This window comes from Vigna unguiculata, chromosome 2 (assembly GCF_004118075.2).
Source record: "Vigna unguiculata cultivar IT97K-499-35 chromosome 2, ASM411807v1, whole genome shotgun sequence".
Taxonomy (NCBI): domain Eukaryota; kingdom Viridiplantae; phylum Streptophyta; class Magnoliopsida; order Fabales; family Fabaceae; genus Vigna; species Vigna unguiculata.
Genome location: NC_040280.1, coordinates 26,576,508 through 26,598,636, shown reverse-complemented (window position 1 = coordinate 26,598,636; position 22,129 = coordinate 26,576,508). Strand labels below are relative to the sequence as shown.

At 30.6% G+C, this 22,129-nt stretch overlaps 2 protein-coding genes across 3 annotated transcripts; one reads left to right on the top strand and one right to left on the bottom strand.

The window, feature by feature from the left end:
- Positions 1-6,348: 6,348 nt before the first annotated feature.
- Positions 6,349-8,861, bottom strand: LOC114173198 (subtilisin-like protease SBT1.7). The gene has a single exon (XM_028057454.1). It carries the CDS (start codon positions 8,812-8,814, stop codon positions 6,448-6,450), a length of 2,367 nt encoding a protein of 788 aa, XP_027913255.1. The 5' UTR covers positions 8,815-8,861; the 3' UTR covers positions 6,349-6,447.
- Positions 8,862-16,230: 7,369 nt separating this feature from the next.
- Positions 16,231-20,694, top strand: LOC114168185 (mitochondrial phosphate carrier protein 1, mitochondrial). 2 transcript variants are annotated; one of them, XM_028052930.1, is made up of 7 exons: positions 16,231-16,285; positions 16,385-16,666; positions 17,053-17,402; positions 17,494-17,537; positions 18,107-18,321; positions 18,411-18,535; positions 20,340-20,464. In XM_028052930.1, exons 2-7 carry the CDS (start codon positions 16,532-16,534, stop codon positions 20,434-20,436), a joined length of 966 nt encoding a protein of 321 aa, XP_027908731.1. In that variant the 5' UTR covers positions 16,231-16,285; positions 16,385-16,531; the 3' UTR covers positions 20,437-20,464. The 2 variants fall into 2 exon arrangements, with proteins under 2 accessions (XP_027908731.1, XP_027908727.1); XM_028052926.1 differs by lacking the exon at positions 16,231-16,285 and having other exon boundaries at positions 16,294-16,666; positions 20,340-20,694.
- The last annotated feature ends 1,435 nt before the right edge of the window (positions 20,695-22,129 follow it).

The following is a 22,129-nucleotide window of genomic DNA, read 5'->3' as shown; positions in this document are numbered from 1 at the left end:
AGCTTTTTCATGTCGAAAATTTAATCCTCACATAATGAAATTCTCAAAAATAAACAGTAATCAAGTTTAATTTAAAAAATAAAGTAGAAATAGTTTTATTGACTTAAATATGTTATGCTACACTACTTAACATAATTAAATATACTTATATAAAATAAAATAATGCTAATAAAATATTAAAATAAAAATAACAAAATCTAAAACAAGTCATATTAATAAAATAAATCTACCAAATAACAAAATTGTAAAATAAAAACAACAGTAACAAAATTAAAAATAACGGAATTAATATATTCCTACTAATAAAGATGATTTTGTTATTGTATTTTGATATACAATTTCTTTATGGTTTTTTACCTCATCAATATAAATCATTTTATTATTTTATATTTTACATCTTATAATTAAGTTTATAAATTCAATTATTTGTATACGATAAAAAACTAATTATAATAAAATTATAAAAAATATTTATTTTTGATGTTATTTTTAATAATTATGATACACAAATTATTATCATAATAAAAAAATTCAATACATATATTTTCATCAGTTATAATAAATAAATAAATTATATTAATGAAATTAATGAAATTAATAATATTAATAATAATAAAACTACAATTTAATATAACTAAAATCATTTTATAAAAAATAAAGATTATTTTATTATTTTATTCATATGTATACTATTTTTTAATTTATTATTATATGGATTTAATCATTCACAAGTTTTATAAATCTTTTATTTTGCTTTCCATTTTTTTTTCGTTAATCCAAATTATCTTATCTTTTCTCTCTTCCGCTTAGAGATGGCAAATAAATCCGTCCTCGTGGGTATTGCCCGAACCCGTCCCCGTTTTGACGGGAATCCCGCATTGACTGGGTATGGGGAATTCCCGACTTTTTCAGTTGGGTATGGGGATGGGTATGGGGATGTACATATACCCGCCATAATACCCATCCCCGCCATATCTTCATTCTCGTTTAAATTATTAAAATATTCACAATTAATCAAGTAACCCATATATATATATATATATTCTATTTTTTATTTCTTTTAATTATTTCATTTGTCATTAAACTCATTCTCATCTCCAATATATTTTTTATCTTATCATAACCTTTATGTAATTATGTTAAAATAATGTATGTTAATAAAAAAAATTATGCCTTACATTTGAATATTTATATTATTTTTTAATATTTTTATTTATTATAAATTTTCCTTTCACATGAGAATGTTTATACTCTCAATTTAAGGTAATATAAAAAAAAATTCTTTACTTATTATTATTATTATTATTAATTTTTGTTTAATTTGAAGAACTCTTTTGTTTCATTAAAGTAATTTTCGTTATTTTTCAACCATTAAGTATATATGTTGATATTTGAAAAGTTTTCTTAGTTCTCTGAGATATTTTTCGTCTTATCATACCTTAGTTATACATTTGATTTCCTTTGTGTGATTTTTTTCGATAGTCTCTCAAATTATTTCTAAAACACACATTTGTTAGTTTTTTAATATTTTTATTTATTGTTTTTATTTTCATCATGTAGAATAATATATCATAATGTAATTGTTTCACTTTAAATTCTGTTTGAAGTGGTTAAAATTATATATATATATATATATATATATATATATATATATAATGATATTTAGGAATAGTATATGATAATTCACTACAAGAAAAAATGAAATGGTGACTGATTTAGTCAGTAACCCATATCAATCACTATTTTTCGTCATTGGTGGTAGTAGTTGATTTATTGTCTAAATTAGTGACTGATTAAATGATCGAATCGGTACTTGATTTAGTGACCAATTTAATTACTAATTTATTTGTAATTTAATGATAAATTTTTTGGTCACTAATGATATTTCTATTTATTTTTAACCACTTCAAACATAATTTAATAATTAGTTCTCTAAGGTTTTTTTCATTTTATCATACCTTAATTATACATTTGATTTCCTTTGTGCGATTTCTTTCGATAGTCTCTCAAATTATTTCTAAAACACACATTTGTTAGTTTTTTAATATTTTTATTTATTGTTTATTTTCATCATGTAGAATAAAATATTTCGATATATTCTATCTAATTATTTGTTATTTTATAACTCACTATTAATCATACTGTAATTTTTTTTACTTTAATTGTATAAATAACTTTTATTTACTACAATATAAAAATTTAATGTAATTTCTATGAATATTTTTTTGTCACTATGCAACATATATTGAAGTTCAAAAGATACAAAATCTATGTCAAAATTTTATTATTATGTTTATTATTTGTTTTTTGTGTTATTTTGATCAAGTGATGTATTATAACTTTTTATTAGTGTATAAAAAAGAGATTCATTATAATTTAAAAAATTGAAGTAAATAAATATTTAAAATATATTTTAATTTGAATATTTGTTCTTTGTGTCATTTTGATCAAGTGATATATTATAACTTTTATTAGTGTATAAAAAAGAGATTCATTAGAATTTAAAAAATTGAAGTAAACAAACATTTAAAATATATTTTAATTTGAATATTTGTTTTCCTTTTATACTTTTTTGAAATATTTTTTAATTTTATCAACTAAGTTCATTAATGTTGTAGTTTGCAAATTTAATAAATGTTTTGGTTCACATGAAATTTTATTTGGTATTCTAATATAAAATATAAACAATTATAATTTATTTTAATGTATTTGGCATCGAAGAAAATCCTCCTAATATTGAATATTTCATAATATTATGTTTTCTTTACCGTAATTTTTTTTCTTTTATAAAAATTAATATTGAAGTAGTTAGAACATGGGTACGGGTATGGGTACGAGATTATACCCATATCAAGTAACCCATATTATTCTACATGATGAAAATAAAAACAATAAATAAAAATATTAAAAAACTAACAAATGTGTGTTTTAGAAATAATTTGAGAGACTATCGAAAAAAATCACACAAAGGAAATCAAATGTATAACTAAGGTATGATAAGACGAAAAATATCTCAGAGAACTAAGAAAACTTTTCAAATATCAACATATATACTTAATGGTTGAAAAATAACGAAAATTACTTTAATGAAACAAAAGAGTTCTTCAAATTAAACAAAAATTAATAATAATAATAATAATAAGTAAAGAATTTTTTTTTATATTACCTTAAATTGAGAGTATAAACATTCTCATGTGAAAGGAAAATTTATAATAAATAAAAATATTAAAAAATAATATAAATATTCAAATGTAAGGCATAATTTTTTTATTAACATACATTATTTTAACATAATTACATAAAGGTTATGATAAGATAAAAAATATATTGGAGATGAGAATGAGTTTAATGACAAATGAAATAATTAAAAGAAATAAAAAATAGAATATATATATATATATGGGTTACTTGATTAATTGTGAATATTTTAATAATTTAAACGAGAATGAAGATATGGCGGGGACGGGTATTATGGCGGGTATATGTACATCCCCATACCCATCCCCATACCCAACTGAAAAAGTCGGGGATTCCCCATACCCATACCCATACCCAGTCAATGCGGGATTCCCCGTCAAAACGGGGACGGGTTCGGACAATACCCACGGGGACGGGTTTATTTGCCATCTCTACCCGTTACCCGGTGGGGATGGGGATGGGAAAAAAGTTTGATACCCGTTGGGTTTGGGTATGGGGATGGGGATGAATTTTTTATGCGGGGATGGGTATGGGATAGTGAAACCCGTCCCCGCCCCGCCCCGTTGCCATCCCTACTTCCGCTACCTTAATTTTCTTTTCCAATCTTTTAAATCTATTCTCCAACCAAAACACACATGTAGTAATTAACTAGTAAATAATATTTAATATTTATAATACACTTTTAATATAAATATAAAACATATTACAATTAATGAATACTATATTAATATGGGAACATTTAAAACTTTAATAAATAATTAGTTAGCATTAATTAGGATCATTCATATTAATTAATGTAACATACTATACTATGTATTTACACCATAATTTAATATAATAAAATATGAACTAAATATATTTACATAAAATTAAACGTCGTCTGTATTTGAAGTTTCAATATATTTGAAATTTTAAATTTTAAAAGTAATAAATAAATTTTTTAACCTAAATAGATTAAAAATATATGTCACAACCAAATTTTTTTTGTTACGATTATTTTCTATAATATATTTATAAAAAAAATTTAACACATAATTTTACAATAACATTTAACATATTAAAAATATTCATATATATATATATATATTTTATAGTAGCGTATACATATTAAATTTACATCATTTGGTACATATTATATTTTATACATTAGAAGAGGAAAAATATTATTTATTTATAGTTTTTCTTCGTTTGTTAACCTTTGAACATGTGGAAGAAAGAGATTATGAATATGATTCACTTAGATGATTGGAGATAGATAAAAAGTGACTCCAATTTGTCTTTCCAATATAACTGATGCATTTGGAGCATTTAGGAATATAATGGTAGAATGTCCAGTTCCTTGAAACATTATAGAATTATTTGCCGCATTAGGTTGTCATGCGTTTCTTGAAAATACTACTACTATATCGACAAGGGATGAGTCAAACATGTTAGGAGCAACTATATACGATAAGATTATAATATTTTTTTATACACAACTATAAAATAAGGAAGTGAGATATCACATATATCTTAATAAAATAAATTAAAATGACAACTCTTTCAAATCCACAAAATTTGGATCTTTATTTTATTTTATAAAGATTTTGATTAATTTTGTTGCAACTTGTCAGGATAACTGAGTCTCATCATGGCCAACAAAGTAACTCAAGAACATCTTATCTTGAGTACTAACTACTCATTTAAATCTCCAAGATTATACCTCAAACTACAAAATCAAATATTTATTTATCATAAGTTTATTTTGCTATTAAATCATATAATTGTATAAATAAATAAATAGGATTAGTACATAACTAAAAATAAATATAATAAATAAAGAAGACTAATACGTGACTGAAGATAAATATAAATAAAAGAGAGTAAATATAAATTGAATAAATAGAATCAGTGCACAACTAAAGATAAATATAAATAAATCAATAAGATTGGGAACTATATATAAATTACAATGAGGTTAGAAACAACTCACTTAAAGTAAATATAAAACTAAAAATAATTATGAAGAGATAAGAAAATAATAAAAGTAAAAAGATAAAATAATAAATATCTCTTTCCCTTACCTTAATTATTGTAGAAAATATATCAAAATTGTAATGAGACTTTGATGGTATATAAAGTTTTCTTCTTCTATGCTACTACGTGCCCTCACTCTCTTTTATCTTCTTCTCTCCTTTTTTTTTTTCTTTCACTGGATCCTTTATTCACCACTGTCTTCTCTCTACTTCTTTTTTCTCCCTTTCATTCCTTCTGTTTTGCTATTTATAGAAGTGAGGTCATAATTGCTTTTAGTTTAAATTAAATTAGGCTTGTGATATGGTTTCTCGTCTAGTTGCTTATAAATTATTTTTGAATGATATTTTGTTTTCTCCTTATCACCACATTATCACCACAGCAGTAACGTTCTTATGTCATCATGTGGTCTGTGCCTCTACGTTAATAATTATTAGTTTTTGTTTTTTTTTTTAATAAAAGCAATAATGATTTATATGTATCCTAAGTACAAGAGCCATACTTTTACGAATAATATAGTTTATCCGTTAAGATTCTATCATCAATATTATTTTTATTAACCGTGTTTTTTAAAAAATTGTGGTCACTAAATATAACTCAATCATTTACCATAAATATTTGTTTTAGATTTTTCGTTTTTATTATTATAATAAAAATGATTTTTTCCATTAACATATATCTACATATAAATTCTAAATTATTTAATATATTTTTTTATAAAATATTCAATTATTTATATATTCTAAATATTTATAATTTTTATATTTATATGTTCGTAATTTATTAGATTAAATACAATATATATAAAAAATAATATATTATAAAATTTTAGATATTAACATACCAAAAATACGGTGACATAAATTTTGAGATGTTACCATAATTATATTAATTTATTTTTAAAATTAAAAAATAAAATATGTCAATGTTTCGATGTAACAAATACATTCCAATTCCACCACGTCAGTGAATTAAAATATATTTAATCCTTACAAATAATATATATTATTTTATTTATATTTACCCACCGTTAATTAGTTTATCAACATATGTACTTATAATACTGATGCAGCACTAGTATATATTAATATATCGACTAAACTTTGAAGTAATCAATATATATTAAATGCATTTACTTATATTTATAGATATATTTTACATAAATGCAATATATTGGTACTTTGAATTTATTGTATAACAGTTATTAACTCTGGCGAATGCAGAGATAATACGTTATCACCAGAGTTGGTGAAGAGAGTTTAATGAAGGTTCTTGGACTTCTGTGTGATGCTTGGAGTGAAACAATATGGAGATAGGACTTCGAACTACATTTTTTCCATTTGACCATTCTAAGTGTGCAAAACCAAAACCTCTTGATGGTGCTGGACCTGATGTTGCAAACGTAACTGTATATGACTTTTTCTCATGTTCATGGAAGCTCAACAACTTTGGTTCCACTCTGATTTTCACAGATGGAATCTCTGATGTAACTGAAACTTTATATGTTCCTGCAGGCCCCACATTTGTAAGAGTTCGCTTGTGTTTAACAACTCTTGCTCCTTTCCTACCACTTGTTTGATTAAAAACCACACTGAATGAAGGGTAATTTAGATGGGTTGCACTGTAGTGATTGTGTGCCTTGCAGTGAAACTTCCTTTTCACCACAGTCTCTATCCTTCTGCTTGAATATTTGATAGCACAGAGGAAGTCCAGATAATCACTCATCTTCAAATCATAGACAAGTCCTGGATTAAGCGCAGCAACAGGGTTGACATGACCGGCACCAACGTCAAACGGTGTGGAGGATTTGTTTGTGCCCTCATCTACCAATTTTTTACCATTGGTGTAAGTGGAATAAGCTGTGGTCATGAGTGCAGATCGAATTGCAGCTGGGCTCCAATTTGGATGAGCTGACTTTATCAAAGCTACTATCCCACTCACGTGAGGGCATGCCATGGATGTGCCTGAGATGATGTTGAAGTCCACATATCTGTCATCTTCATCCAATCCAGTGGGGCCTTTAATTCTTGACCATGCAGCTAAAATGTTCACACCTGGTGCGATTATGTCAGGTTTCAATACCTCTGATCTAATCAGATTTGGACCTCGAGAGCTAAACTCTGCAACAATGGGCGAGGGCTTAACTCCAACCTTCGTTCCCTCAGACACAATCGTAGCCACCGGCTTAGGCTCCGATGACAGATACTCTTGGATGCTGTTTTTAGCTTTATCATCAACAATGGCTGTTGGCAAAAAATGGGGTTCTAACAGTTCTTCCTCTGGATCACCTTCTACGGTCCCCAACACCATGCCTACACCGCCCGCAGATTTCACCACTAACTCTTTCTCTATTGTAGAAGTATTTCCATATTCACAATACACAATTTTCCCTCTAACCCTTTTTGGATCTAGGCTATGCGTTAAACACAAATTCAAATTCGCACCTTCTTTTCTGCTTGCATTCCTTGCGTGTATGAATGGAATGGGGGTATCCGGCAAAGACTTGCCACTGTAAATTGACTGAACAGAATACCTGTGTCCATTCCCAAGGGCAACGTAAGCTGGAAAATCACGATCGAGTGTGCCAGCTCCCACGGTGATCAACCAAGGTGCTATGTTGGAGTTGATAGAAGAGGGAGCAGGACCTTCATTTCCTGCCGAACAAACAACCACAGTCCCATGTTCTAATACCGCAAAGGATCCAATTGCAATGCCATCTGTATCGTAATTGCTTGTGTCACTGTCACCTCCAAGTGATATCGAAAGAATGTCGACGTGGTCTGAGATGACTGCATCCATTGCAGCCAATATATCAGAAACAGCACAACCCCTTTCCCAGCAAACCTTGTACACGGCGATTCTAGAACGGAAGGCCATTCCACGCGCTTTACCGGCAGCGTACCCGAACACGTTTGCACCTTCCACTACAGACCCTGCGGCTGTGCTTGCAGTGTGGCTGCCGTGGCCCTCGGTGTCTCGCGGTGATTTGGTTCCCTTAATGGGACCAATCGTGGCCTCGTACCCTTTTGAATAGAATCTAGCTCCTATCAACTTTCTGTTGCATTTTGAGGCATTAAAATCAGCACTTCTTTCACATATTCCTTTCCATTTGCTAGGGATGGGTCCTAGTCCCGCATCATCAAAGCTCTTGCTTTCAGGCCAGATACCAGTGTCGAGGAATCCTATAATGACGTCACTTCCTCCATTCAACCCGGGGACCATCTCATCGATTTTGTCAATTCCAAGGAAATGTGGTGTTCGAGTTGTTAATGGTTTATACATTTGCTCTGGCATCACCTGCACAACGTCTGATCGACTTCTCAGTGACTGAACTTCTTCATGAGTTAATTTAGCTGAGAATCCATGGATCACCTTCTCGTAGGTGTAGAGCATTTCTTGTGAGTTATTTATTGAAGTCAAAATTGAGTTGTACCAAATTGCATGGTGATCGAAGATTGTGGGCATTTCAGATTTGTTCACATGGACAATGTAAGTGCTTTTCTGATTCCCCGTCCTCTTCTCCTTATTTGCCAAAGATACATCAAATTGAACTGAGAGCAAAACAAACAGAGTTGCAACAGAAAGCTTCAAAAACATCTTCATCCTAAACAACTCTATTTTGCAACAATACTCTGATAGCAATCTAACAGAGAACTCGGCTTAATAAAAGGGATAGTTTTTAATGCAATGTAATTGTTATAAATGAAGTGTGAGAAAATTAATAGAAGAAATAAATTATTGCATTTAATGTGAGAGCAAAGTTAAAGAGTAAACATTGATATATTGTTACAGGTTTTATGCATCCAGCAAAACGACATTCTGACGGCCCCATACATGAAGTATTTGACTTTGTTCAATTTCAAACCTCTAAGGCTAGGGTTGACATTTTGAATTGGCAGTTATAACCTCAGGAGATTTATTATAAATGCTTTTCAAGATAAAGAGTAATAATCAGTACTTGTAAAACATTTATTACTTTAATCTACGTATGCTTCATATATATATATATATATATATATATATATATATATATATATATATATTCACCATGATCTCCTTCTTTTCTTCGTCACATAATTTACTCTACTCTATTTGAGCCTAAATAATTATTAGAGAAAGAATACCAATCTATAAATCTCTATGTCGATGCATACACTAAAACTTTCATACAGAACTTCTCCTTAAAATTCTTATCATAACATCACATTCCACACTCACAGTTACATATAGCTATACAGTTATTTCAAAATACTAATAACAATTAAATTCTATATAGATAAAGACTCTCCAAAATGAAAGAGTAAATCTTTGAACCTATGTACTCCTTCAACAAGAACATCTAATTGCTTTGGGCGAAAGGTATATTCTCGACCAGCGAAAAATTTGCTCACTGGGTGAAAACTAACCATTTGAGGTTATTTTCGTCATTTCTTTTGTTGATTTCTAAAGATGAAGGTGGAGGTGGAAATTGTTGGGAATAATCCAAGTGTAAGTCAAAGTCTCACATTAGATAGAATAGACAAATTTAAACAATATATAAGAATAAAGACCCATAACACCATTGTCTTAAGATTTTGGGGTTAAAGTGGTGTCAAATGCCTTAAATGTGTAAGACCAATGTTATATGACCATAACCATTACCAATATATGAATATATATATATATATATATATATATATATATATATATATATATATATATATATATATATATATATATAAACCTAACATAAATAACCCCTTTAAGAACTCATATCCTCATGTGGTGATAAAACTAAAAAAGTTAGGTCGTTGACTTTGTGTTTGGATGAAACATTTCAACAATTCTAAGAAATTAAAATGCACTGCATTTGAAATTCTTGCAATTGAATTCTTTTCATTTTTTAAATAATCTGTTTGGATAGAGTAATTGAAATACCTTACAATTCAATTTCTTGTTTGGATAAAATAATTGATTTTTTTCTTATGAGATAAAATTTCATTTTAATAATATTTATTTTAATATATAAATTTTGAAATTAAATTTAACAAATATTGTAACATCCCAATTTCAGCAGCTTAAAACTAATAAAAATAGGGAGTTTCATCATAGTTCCAAAATAGATAATCCAGTGTACACAATATATTAATACAATCTTACAAAAGATATGACTATAAAAATATATCATTTATACACTTAAACTAAACTAATAAACTCTATACTTAAACTGACCATTGCTAAAACTCTCACTGGAAACCTCCTCCTCAACTCTAAAACGATGGCTCTTCATCCTCCAGAAGTGCCTTTGACACTGCAACCACATCTGCTCCCACCAAATAGGTGATCATCGCAAAAGAAAAACATACAACACGAGACAAACACACAAAAAGCAAGGGTAAGCTAATCTGATAAGAAAAATCATGCAATTCAATTATAAACAAACCATGCAGTCTTTCTCATTTTTACCAGAATCACATAGGCCACCACAAACATAATACAGATATATTACTCTAGACTCAATATCTGGATTATGTAAGCGACATCGGATCTTTTGGTGGCGTGCACCTGTGACGGTTCCCCTTCCCGTCTGTGACTGAATCGGGTCCACAGACTAGGACCTCCTGTTACTCCTCCCGACGTAATCCATTATGCTCTACATGAGCCTTAATGGTTATAGGAGCGTCAGGATACCAACCAAAACTGAGTCCTTATGTCCTTACATACACTAAAACATTTCTCTTAGAATTTCCCTTGAAATCCTAGTTCAACCACGTCTTCTCATATTCCAACTTCATGCAATTTCACCACACATATTACCAGTCATAACAATTCATGCATATCGTAACTAAGTTCACATTTTAACATTTAAACATATCTTCCTCCATTAGAAACAGAGAAATAACACTCAACTGCAGAGGTTCTCGCCCAAACTGGAAGGTCTCGCCCAGGCGAAAGGGCTCTCTCGCTTAGGCGAGTCATTCTCGCTTGAGCGAGGCTCAAAACAGAGAACAACCCAAACTCTGGGCGAATTCTCGCTCAGGCTAAGCTGTCTCGCTTAGACGAGAGTGACTCTCGCTCAAGCGAGACTTGCTCGCCTAGGCGAGATCTCGCGCAGAAATAGGGGATGAGTTTCTGGTGTTTTCGCTTAGGCGAGAGCTGCTCGCTTAGGCGAAAATACTAGATTCCCAATCTGTTCTCACATGCAACAATAAAGAAATCTAGCACAATCCAAGCATACACTAAATTACACAGTTCAAGCGCTCATACAACAATCAATCATGCAATTCAAAGTCATCAGAATGATTTCTATACGAAATTCAAGTAAAACAGTTAGCTTCCCTTACCTGTTATCTTGTTTAGACAGCTTTACAAACGTCAACGCCTTAAAAACGTCAACACCTCTAACTTCACAGGATGCTCTATCTACACATAGAAACATCACAAGAACGATCAGGACATACCGTTATGATCACTGATTAGCAGAGACTCATATTGATGATTAAAACGTCGCATGCAAGCGGAAGAAGGCTCGCATGCAACAAAAAAAAGAAAAAGACTAAAAAAGAGAGCGGAAAGTCAACTTACACAAACGAAGAAACTGATCGGTCCAATTTGAAGAGCTCACCGAGAGGATCAATCCTACGGTCTCGGTTCTTCAATCAGACGACCAGAGAGACAAAACCTCTAGAGAGAAGTCAGAGAACTCTAGAAAAGTGGTTTCTAGAAAGATGGTGTGTTTTAAAATAATGAAACTCGTTTATAACAATTCTATTTATACTAAAACCTTTTAATATTAAAATAATCGAGTCTCACTATTTTTAAACCACTATCACTTTTAAAATGCCATTTTCTAGGATTTTACAAATATAATTATCAATTTAAAATATTTAAATTCGGTCGAATTTCGATTGAGTTGACTCGACTAAATTCAACCTTTTGGCTAGCGTAAACCTAGTCCAATTTGGCTAAATTTAGGTCAGAGCCAAATATATCACATTTGGCCAAATTTTGGTCGGTGCTGACTCGACATAATTTTTCCAAATTTTGGTCGAGGTCAACTCGGTCAAATTTGGACGAATTTAAGAATGTGTCATCTCAGCCCGACCCATCAGGGTCGTCAGACCGGTCGGGCCCGTCTGGGTCGTTAGGCCGATTGGGCCCGTTTAGGTCATCGGCCCAATTAGGCATGTCTGGGTCATCAGGCCAATTGGGCCCAATTGGGTCGTCGGGCTGGTCGAGTCATACTAGGTCATCAGGCCGGTTGGGTCCTTATGGGTAATTGGGCCATTCAGGTCAGTCTGGGTCTTTGGGCCAGTGTGGCTCATCGTCAAGCTGATCAGGCCCGTCTGGATCGTCGGGCCAGTCAAGCTCGTCTGGGTTGTTGAATCGATCAGGCCTGTTAAGGATGTTGACCTAACCTGATCTGTCTACGTCGTCGGGCCCTCCAAGCCCGTCTAGGTCATCGAGCTTGCCTGTCCTGTCTTGGTTGTCGAGCTCGCCGACCCATCCTGGTTGTCAGACCCACCAAACTCGTCTTGGTCATCGGGCCTATTTGGGTCATCTGGCCCGCCTGATCTATCTGGGTCGTCAGGCCTATTTAGATCGTCAAGCCGACTCGGCTCGTATTTATCGTCGGGCTAGCCTGACCCGTCTCAATCATCTGGATCATCTGAACCAAATTGACACCCCTAATCTTGAATTCAAATAAATAAAAGAATGTAAGAAAGAAATAAGAAGTCAGAAACACGAATTCAAATAAAAGAAAAAGAATTGAAAGAAAGAATGTGACCGAAGAACGAATAAAAATCAAAGAATATGATGTTAAAATTTACATAACAAAACTACTTCTTCCCAGACTATTGATAACCTAAATTTAATTTTTTTGGAGTGAATTTTTCTAGACTAAATATAGGTGGGGATGTTGAAAATTTTCCAAACATGTGATAAGAGATAACATGAGATACTCACATGATCTATTATTTTCGTGGTCTATTTATCAATCAATTTTATAATTATTGTATCAATTTTATATTGTAATCCTGTATAATTATAATGATTCAATATGAAAAATACTTTGTGATTAACATAGATCTTTATATATTTTATTTTGTACTTTAAATCATCAAATATGTTTTCTTCTACATTATATTATACCATCAAAATTTAGAGAATGTAAATTAAATCTCATGTTTAAATTTATTATGGATTAATTTTTATAATTTTTTATACATTATACACTAATTTATTTTTACATTTTCTTGTTCATGAAATGTTTAATCTTAATATATTTATTTTATATGGTTTATATTTTTATGTCTATTTAGTTTATTTCAATTTTATTAATAAATTTATGGGATACAACAAAGAATTGAAACATTAAAATAAAATTGTTGTTAGATAAACTTTTTTAAAGATTTTATTTATACAAATTGACATGAAATCTTGAATATCGATTGAGATGAACCAACAAAACTAATCCAGAATTAATGAATGAAAATATGATACATGCAATAATTATTTTTCATATGTTTAGAATCATATTCGTGTTACTCTCCTTTCCCTCGCAGTTCTTACATATAAAATCTTCACATCAATATTCTTTTGGCTATGATCGAGAATATAAAAAGAAATCATATCCGCGAGTATTTGAGGATAAAATTTACAACGGGTATGAAATGAATATTGTAAATGAATATATTTACGGATAACAGATAGGAGTATTTTTTATACTCGCATATTAACGAAATAGATACGGGTATTATAATATCTGTACCTGTGAATATCCGTACCCGCTATAATCTAATATAAATTAAAGAAAATTAAAAAATATGATTAAAATATTAACATATTGATTTTGAATTATTTTTTTATCAATTAGTTTTAAGAAAAAATCATTTATTTGTAAATTGTCATTCAACACTATTTTATTGAGTTATTTGGACTTTGTTTGAGATTTATGAATGTTATGTATTGTATTTTATTTAAGTTTACGATTAAAATATGTTAAATATTTATTTTTATCTTTTTATAAATACCCGCGGATACTCGTGAATATTTATGAATATTAAAAAATTATATAGGTACCTGCATAACGGATATCTGACGGACATGAGTACGGATACAAGACGAATATTTATCCAGCGAGTAGGATACGAGAGAGCTACTACGTGTATCCTACTCGCCACGTTGACATTCCTACTTTGATGTGTTTTGGGCTTTCTTATTGGGCCTCCACCTCCAAATTTTCGCCCAAAAACGTGTTAGGTGGGCTTCAAAAAATCCAGGCTGACCATTACAGACAACAAAGTCCGAATGTGAAAGACAATGAAGGTGATTATACCAATGTATGCTTACTTATACATTATACTTAGCATAATTAATACTATTTTGTTCTTCTAAGATAATTTTTTTCCACATTTAAAATTAATAATTTTGGCATCATCATTGACTTTCCTTTTTTCTTTAACACATAAGAATATACATAATTTTATTCCAATTTTTCTTAACTAGTCTTTATATATATATATATATATATATATATATATATATATATTATTTTAATAGTAAATTAGAAATGAAAATCTATAAATAGAAGTTAAAATATTTATTTTAAAGCGTTAGTTTTCATAAACTTCTTTTCTGTATTCTCTACCGTAAACAAAGACAGTTTGATTGTGAACACAATCACTTAGTATGATTTAGCATGTGTTTATTTAAGGATAATTGACGAATAAAAATGAAATAAGTAAACAAAAGTTAATTTAAAACATTAATATCGTGGACCCATGAAGAGACTTGTTCATGCTTCTAGCTCATTCTTTAACCATTTAATTGACGATATAGACCACACAACTCCAAGGAATTGTCAAAACTAATCATAAAATTGTCTGAAATAATTATAGTTAAAAATCTTAAAGTTATTGCTAAAATTATTATACAATTGTCTGAGGTTCCATGTTGACTTAATAAATTTTAGCTCTCCAATATATAATTTATTTTTATTTTAAAAAGTATTTAATAAATTATTTTTATAAACTGGTTATTTAATAAATTAGAAAATTTTGTCTCAAATCGTAAAAATACTTACTTGTATTATATCTATGTTATTAGGTTGATTATTTTAATTCATTTTTATCTTTTTATTCTATAACTTATTTTTTTATGAGAACAATTTATATGTTTTTTTATTATTCAGAGAAATATCTTAATAGTAAAAGAAACTTAATGTTTCATTCAACTGTCCAACAGATATGTGATAATTGTAATTGGTATACATATATAATAGAAAATGTTAATAAAAATATTTAACTTATTAAGTGGCTCCGATATAAATATTATTTATTAAGTCATCTAAATGAAGATCAATAATAACACTTAAAATTTATTTATACTGAAGACATTAAGCATTTTGAATTTTGACTTATTTAATTTATCTATTTAATTTGCGAAATAACAGCATGTAATTCTACTTTGAAAGCAAAACTACTTCCTATATTATAAGAGATAGACATTACTATTGCTGATTTTTTAAAACTTTTAACTGATGAAAATATTTTTGATATGTTTTAAAAATAATGATGAATAATCGATAAATTAGCATTCAGAAATGCTTGTGATGGAAATGAAATTAATGAACAACAGAAGTTAAATTATGTTATAACTTTCTGATTACTGAGGATTAGGTTAACTTATAATTTTAATTTATTGATGTTTATATTTATTATTTTCACTGTTGCTTTAGAATAGTTATTTATATTTTTTATATTGGTGAAAAATTATTTAATCATTTAATTTGTAATATAATTTTAAGTGAGTTATTAATTAATTATATATATACATTTCTTTATTATTATATTTTTTATCTTTGTTAATTTTTCTTTTATGTCAATTAAATTAAGGATATGATAAAAAATATTATTTTAAAACTTTATAAATACCAGAACAAAAAACAATTTAATAAAAAATTAAAGAGAAACGATATAATATGTGATGATTAAGACTTAAATTCCACTTTAAAAAAAAAACCCAATTTTGGGGGTATTTGCGAGATGTACTAGCTTCTTCGGAAAGGTCAATGAGGTTCCAACTAAACAGGGTATAAGGTTTTGTATTGGGTTTTACATTTCATTGGAATCAGATTCAAAATGCTGCGTGTCGCTCTGACAACCTTAAATTTTGTGTCTTTCTCTGCCAGAAACGCATGAAGGGTCGAAATGGCTGCCCTTTTTCTCCTTAGTGGCTGGTTTTCGAAACACGTGTAGAAGAAAAAATGGGGTTAGGGTGCGGGTTTTATTCTAAAGTTATCAACTTTCGTCGTTTTGGGGGGCTTTGAGAGAGTGTCATGGTCATGGAGGGAAGAGTCAGTGACGATTTAACGCCCAGGTATTATGCCCTTTGTGCCATTGGAGGAATGCTCAGTGCTGGCACCACCCACCTTGCCACCACTCCTCTTGATGTATTGAAAGTCAACATGCAGGTGCTTTTCAAATCGTTTTGTTCACTCGCTTTGTGCCACAAATCATGTTTTGCCATGTTTTATTAGGGGATTGAAATTAGTGAAGTGATTAGTATCTTATGTTTTATGCTCAGAGATATCTCAATAAGTTGGCCTCTGATTCTTGGCACATACTTAGCAAACAAAACAAATGGGGAAATTTGAAAAGTTGAAGTGGGAACCTCTTTCCCGTTTTGTATCACTTTTGTAACACCATAGAAAAAAAATACTGAAAGATTGAATTTTTTGGCTGCCCTTTTGGGATGATACTGGAATGAGTTATGGATTGTTTTCTCATCATAGTGTGTAGAATAATAGTTGTTGATTTGATCATATTTGTTGATGGGAAATGATTTTGTTAAATGTAGGTGCACCCAATTAAGTATTACAGTATTTCCTCTTGCTTTACTACCTTATTGAGGGAACAAGGGCCTGCAGTCCTTTGGAAAGGTTGGGCCGGCAAGTTCATTGGCTATGGTGCTCAAGGAGGGTGCAGATTTGGTCTCTATGAGTATTTTAAAGGGGTTTATTCAAACGTGTTGGTAGACCAGAACAAGAATTTTGTTTTCTTTCTCAGTAGCGCGTCTGCTGAAGTGTTTGCCAATGTAGCTCTATGTCCATTTGAAGCTATTAAAGTGAGGGTTCAAGCACAACCCTGTTTTGCTAAGGGCTTGTTTGATGGCTTTCCAAAGTTATACGCGTCAGAAGGCACACGAGGGTAAAGAAAATTTCTATACTTAGTTTTTACCTGCTGGGACACTGTGAGATGATTATGATTATTTATCTTTTATTCTATCTACTACTTGCAGATTCTACCGTGGACTAATTCCACTTTTGGGTCGAAACATTCCATGTAATTTTCATAATCTCTTGTTGGTTAATTCTATACTACTTATGGTAGTTTAACTATATTTAGAAATTAAAGGGACATCAGTAATATTTTCACATTGATATTTTGGATGCCATTCTGTCTTGTGTAGTCTTCTAGCATATACCTATCTTCCAGGAAATTACTGAAATTTTAACACCTTGCTTTCTCAGTGGTGTAGGATTCTGTATCTTTATCATTCAGTTCTACCATAAAAAATATTTCCTTCTCTTTTGTTAAATCATTCTATTATGTACAATAAGGTTCAAGTAGCTATTTGACTGGTCTGGCTATATGCATTAGTTGCCAGTTGATAAATAGTGTATGAGAGATGCATTGTTGATTAAAAAAAAAATAATTGAGTTCTTTCAAGCTAACCATGCTGAGTATTCAAATAAGCATTGGGGCCATGATTTTGTAGTAATTAATTTTGTTCTCTTGGAGTCTGTTGTTTCCATGAGATATGTTGTTTCGGTGACTGTGAGCTTTAAGTCTACCTCTTGTTTATAAATGAACTGAATATTAAGTATTCTGCTTCCTTTTCTTTTGAGCAGTTTCCATGGTTATGTTCTCGACATTCGAGCATTCTGTTGATTTTTTGTATCGAAATATGGTCAAAAGAAAAAAGGAGGAGTGTTCAATAGGTCAACAACTTGGTGTGACTTGTTTAGCTGGGTACGCAGCTGGGTCTGTTGGTAGCTTCATTTCTAATCCTGCTGACAATATTGTATCTTCTCTTTATAACAGAAAGGCTGATAGTCTTGCACTGGTATTTGTTTCTTTTCAATCAAGTTTATGATACTTCCTTCAAAGATAGGATAGATCAAACTGAATTCGCCCCACTTATTTGGTGTGCAGGCCATCAGAAATATTGGGCTAGCCAATCTATTTACCAGGAGTCTTCCCATTAGAATGTTGCTGGTTGGTCCTTCTATAACTTTGCAATGGTTTTTCTACGACACCATCAAAGTTTTAGGTGGATTGTAAGTTTATTACTCCCTATACTTTTAATATTCAGCCGCTTACTCTGAAGTTTCTTCTGTTTTATGTATCATTTTGAATCTGCCATTTTTGTATTTTACATCATGTTTTTAGTTTAGTATTTTACAATTCACTCTCTCTTTGGACAAAAGAAAATGAAGAGAGCAAATCGTAGAAGGACATAGATAATTAATAAATTAATAGGAAGTGTTATTTTTCACAAAGGAAGCAAATTTGTCTTAAGTATCTTTAAATGATTTCTGCCCACAAAGTCCAAATTTCAGATTTTGATTCTTTTGTTCAAGTTAGTAAGTTAGTCACAATATAAGAAAGCCAAGTTTGGATCTTGGTATTGTCACACAAGCCATAATTTCCTTTTCTTGCACCTGGTATATATAGGAGTCCAACTTTGAGGGAGGATTGACTATATGAAATTTCTGTTGTCAATAATGAAATTTCATTATTTACTTCTATATTTGTATCAACCTATATTTTGTTTTCTATGCCTTTTGGTTTTGACATAGCCACATGGTCGTGCTATTTTGTCAGAATGATTGAATTATTGGGTCAATGTTTTTGCTTGAGAGAAAAGTAAACATCATCTTAAAACAAAAGTTTTTAAAAAATGCCATAAAAAATGACAATAATGGGCACGTCATGAAGTGGCTTTTATGGATAACAATACAAAATATTATTCTATCTGATGAAAAGTTATAAGAATACAAAAGGACAGTTAAAATATTAGTAAAATGAAAACAAATATAGCATATTTCAAAGGAACTGGGAAGAGGAATAACTGATTGAGAACAAGGTTGACTTTTAGGAAGCCGTAGATAGTTGGTTATAGTGGCATAAATAAATAGAAGGACTGAAGGAAAGGAAATTAATTCATATTTGAATCATTTGTAGATCGAACAAACTCTTGGTGAAAGTGAAGGGGAAACTTTGGATGAGAGTGATTTCTCCTATTCCCGATCTTTGCAAGGAAAAACTAAATTATTTCTTCTATTTACTACTAGTGTATATGTGATTGTGTATTAGCTCAAGTGTTTCAGCGTCTGTTTTTAAGCATCAGATTAGTTTTGCCATCTTTAGTTAGCTATGCCAGCTATAATTATGTTGTCCTAGCTGTCATTTTGTTACAGGAAGTTACACGAACTACTTCTAATTATTTGTACTGTAAATACTTGAACTATGTTGTTGAGAGATTTAAGAAAATCAATAACAGAGAACTTTCTTTTTCAATTCTCACTTTCTCTAAATTCTTCATTGTTAACCTGGGTTCCTGACATTTTCTATTGGTGTAGAGGGTGAATGAGTGTTTAACTCACCCGATCTGTGTATGACCTACCATTTAGCATTTAAAAATATATAGAGGCTGTGTGGTAGTTAAGCAGGTTGATGTGCCAAAGTTGCTGTAGTAAGAAAGTAATAATATTGTAGATAAGATACGGTAGCAAACAAAATTGCTGAGATGAAAAGCATATCTTGCAAATTTCTGCACTGGTCTCAGCTGATACTGCTTAATCGAGAAGACTGTCATCTGATGACAAATTTGCAAGTCATTAACGGCTATGCTTTAATATTATAGAGATTTTCTAACTTAATCCTTGTTTTATTCGGTCCAGTAGTAGTTTTTATATTGTTCTGTTTGATAAGATCAGAACCAACCCAAGCACTTGATAGACTTTAGTTGTCTACAAGTATGTTAATGCATCTTGAGGATCTGAAAGCAATGATGTTCCTGAACTAAACGTTAACTTTAATTCTCTATTTTCTGAAATTTGTTTTTGTTTACCATTGCAGACCAACTAGTGGTGAAGTTACAACTGAGATGAAAGGAGGTGGAAGAGCCAAAGATTCAGAAAAAAACGGAAATTTGCAATCACATTTTTCAGGCTGACTTGGATGATTGCAAGTACTATGTATAGGATTAGTTTTGCGGTAGCTTTTTCTTACTGTCACCATGCAGTCTCTTTTAATTTTTCATTATAGGTTTTCATTGATGTCTTTGATATTTGCCTTCCTAAAAGAACGAGGAGCTCCTTTATATTGTTAAGTCTACTTAGCATACTGAGAGTTGTGTAATAAAAAGAGAAAACACAGATTTAATACAATACTTGTGCTGCCAATTTACCATTTAAGGTTTTATTTTTACCCATTCCTCATAGCGTGCCACACCATTTTACCTAACCTTGGATTCTATTAACTACATATCAACATTTTCGGTTTTTCAACATTCTGGTATAATTTCATTTTGAAATTACCAAAATGGTGTAAGTTTTAAAATTTTTTTGCATATGGGTAAGTCGTGATAAGTTGGCATGACTTCTTATGATGACTTTTGTAAGAAATATCTAAAAGTGAAATCGTCACAATTTGAGTTGATTTTAGTTCTGGAATGAAATGAATTAAAGTTGTCCCATACTCTAACAACTTCAATTCTGAATGAAATAAACTGAAGTTGTCTGATCTGGTTAAGACCACGACTTCAATTTATTTCATCCTAGAACTCAAGTCATGCTAACATGGTACGAGTTTACTTTTAGATAATGTTGTTATAACTTGGCACGAATTTACTTTTAGACCATGTTATTATAACTTGACACGACTTTACTTTTAGACCATTTTTCACATAAATTATTATAACTTGGCATGACTTCAGTGAAGTTGTTTCAGCTTGACACAATTTCTTCCTTATGAAGTTGTGCCAACCTAACACAACTTTTCATATGTAATTTTTTTTAAAATCCTGCATCAGTGTGGTAATTTCAAAATGAAATTACACCAGAATGGTGAAAAAACCTAACATTTTCTTGTAAGTGCTTCCTTCTATTATGTTTTGATATTATTGACTAGTCATGTGATCAAAATAGTGTATTTTAGAAGGGGACAATTCTGATCCCATGAGCTAGTATTTGGATTTAAGTCCAAAAATCCAATTCTAAGATGTTATATAAGTTAATCCTTCTGGCTCTTAAATTTATTACACCACCTTTATCAAAGTATTATTGAATTGTCTGCAGAAGTGTAATCATGTATACTTAATTTTGAGATGTGTAGTTCCAGAAGTAAGAGAGGCAACTGTATGAGTTAACTTTCTGAGTTGAGTCAGACAAAGTTCAAATTATAAGGTTTTTGATTTGTTTTCATGTTTTTACATCTAAGGAAAGAAGTATTTCATTTCACCACTTAAACAGTTAGCGGGGCCAGAATCATTGATCACAATCTTTTAATACAACTGTAGAATTTGTCTGTGAAACTATGAGCAACTGAATCATAAGTGATCAATTATTGAAGGGGTAGGAAACAGCAAGCTCATGGCTCACGAGCAGCATAAGCAGTAGCTAGCTGATAAATGAGAACCAGAAATGAGGAAGCGCTTTGTATTGTCACCATTCATCAGATGTCCTTCAAAGCTCAGCATGATATGGTTTGTTATTGAAGGGGCAATCTCACTATCTGCTACTTGTACTTTCACTGTTATGTCACTGTCACATACACCTTCAACAACACGTTGGGTTGGCCCCACTTAGTTACCATATTTTTAACTCTAGATTCGTGATAATGTCCTGCCATGCAGAAGCCAGAACATC

Excerpts from the sequence above, each read along its gene's own strand:
- LOC114173198 (XM_028057454.1), bottom strand. The coding sequence starts at position 8,814 with ATGAAGATGTTTTTGAAGCTTTCTGTTGCAACTCTGTTTGTTTTGCTC.
- LOC114168185 (XM_028052926.1), top strand. The coding sequence starts at position 16,532 with ATGGTCATGGAGGGAAGAGTCAGTGACGATTTAACGCCCAGGTATTAT. Across the intron at positions 16,667-17,052 it reads TATTGAAAGTCAACATGCAG|GTGCACCCAATTAAGTATTA; the intron begins GTGCTTTTCAAA and ends TGTTAAATGTAG. Across the intron at positions 18,536-20,339 it reads ATCAAAGTTTTAGGTGGATT|ACCAACTAGTGGTGAAGTTA; the intron begins GTAAGTTTATTA and ends TTACCATTGCAG.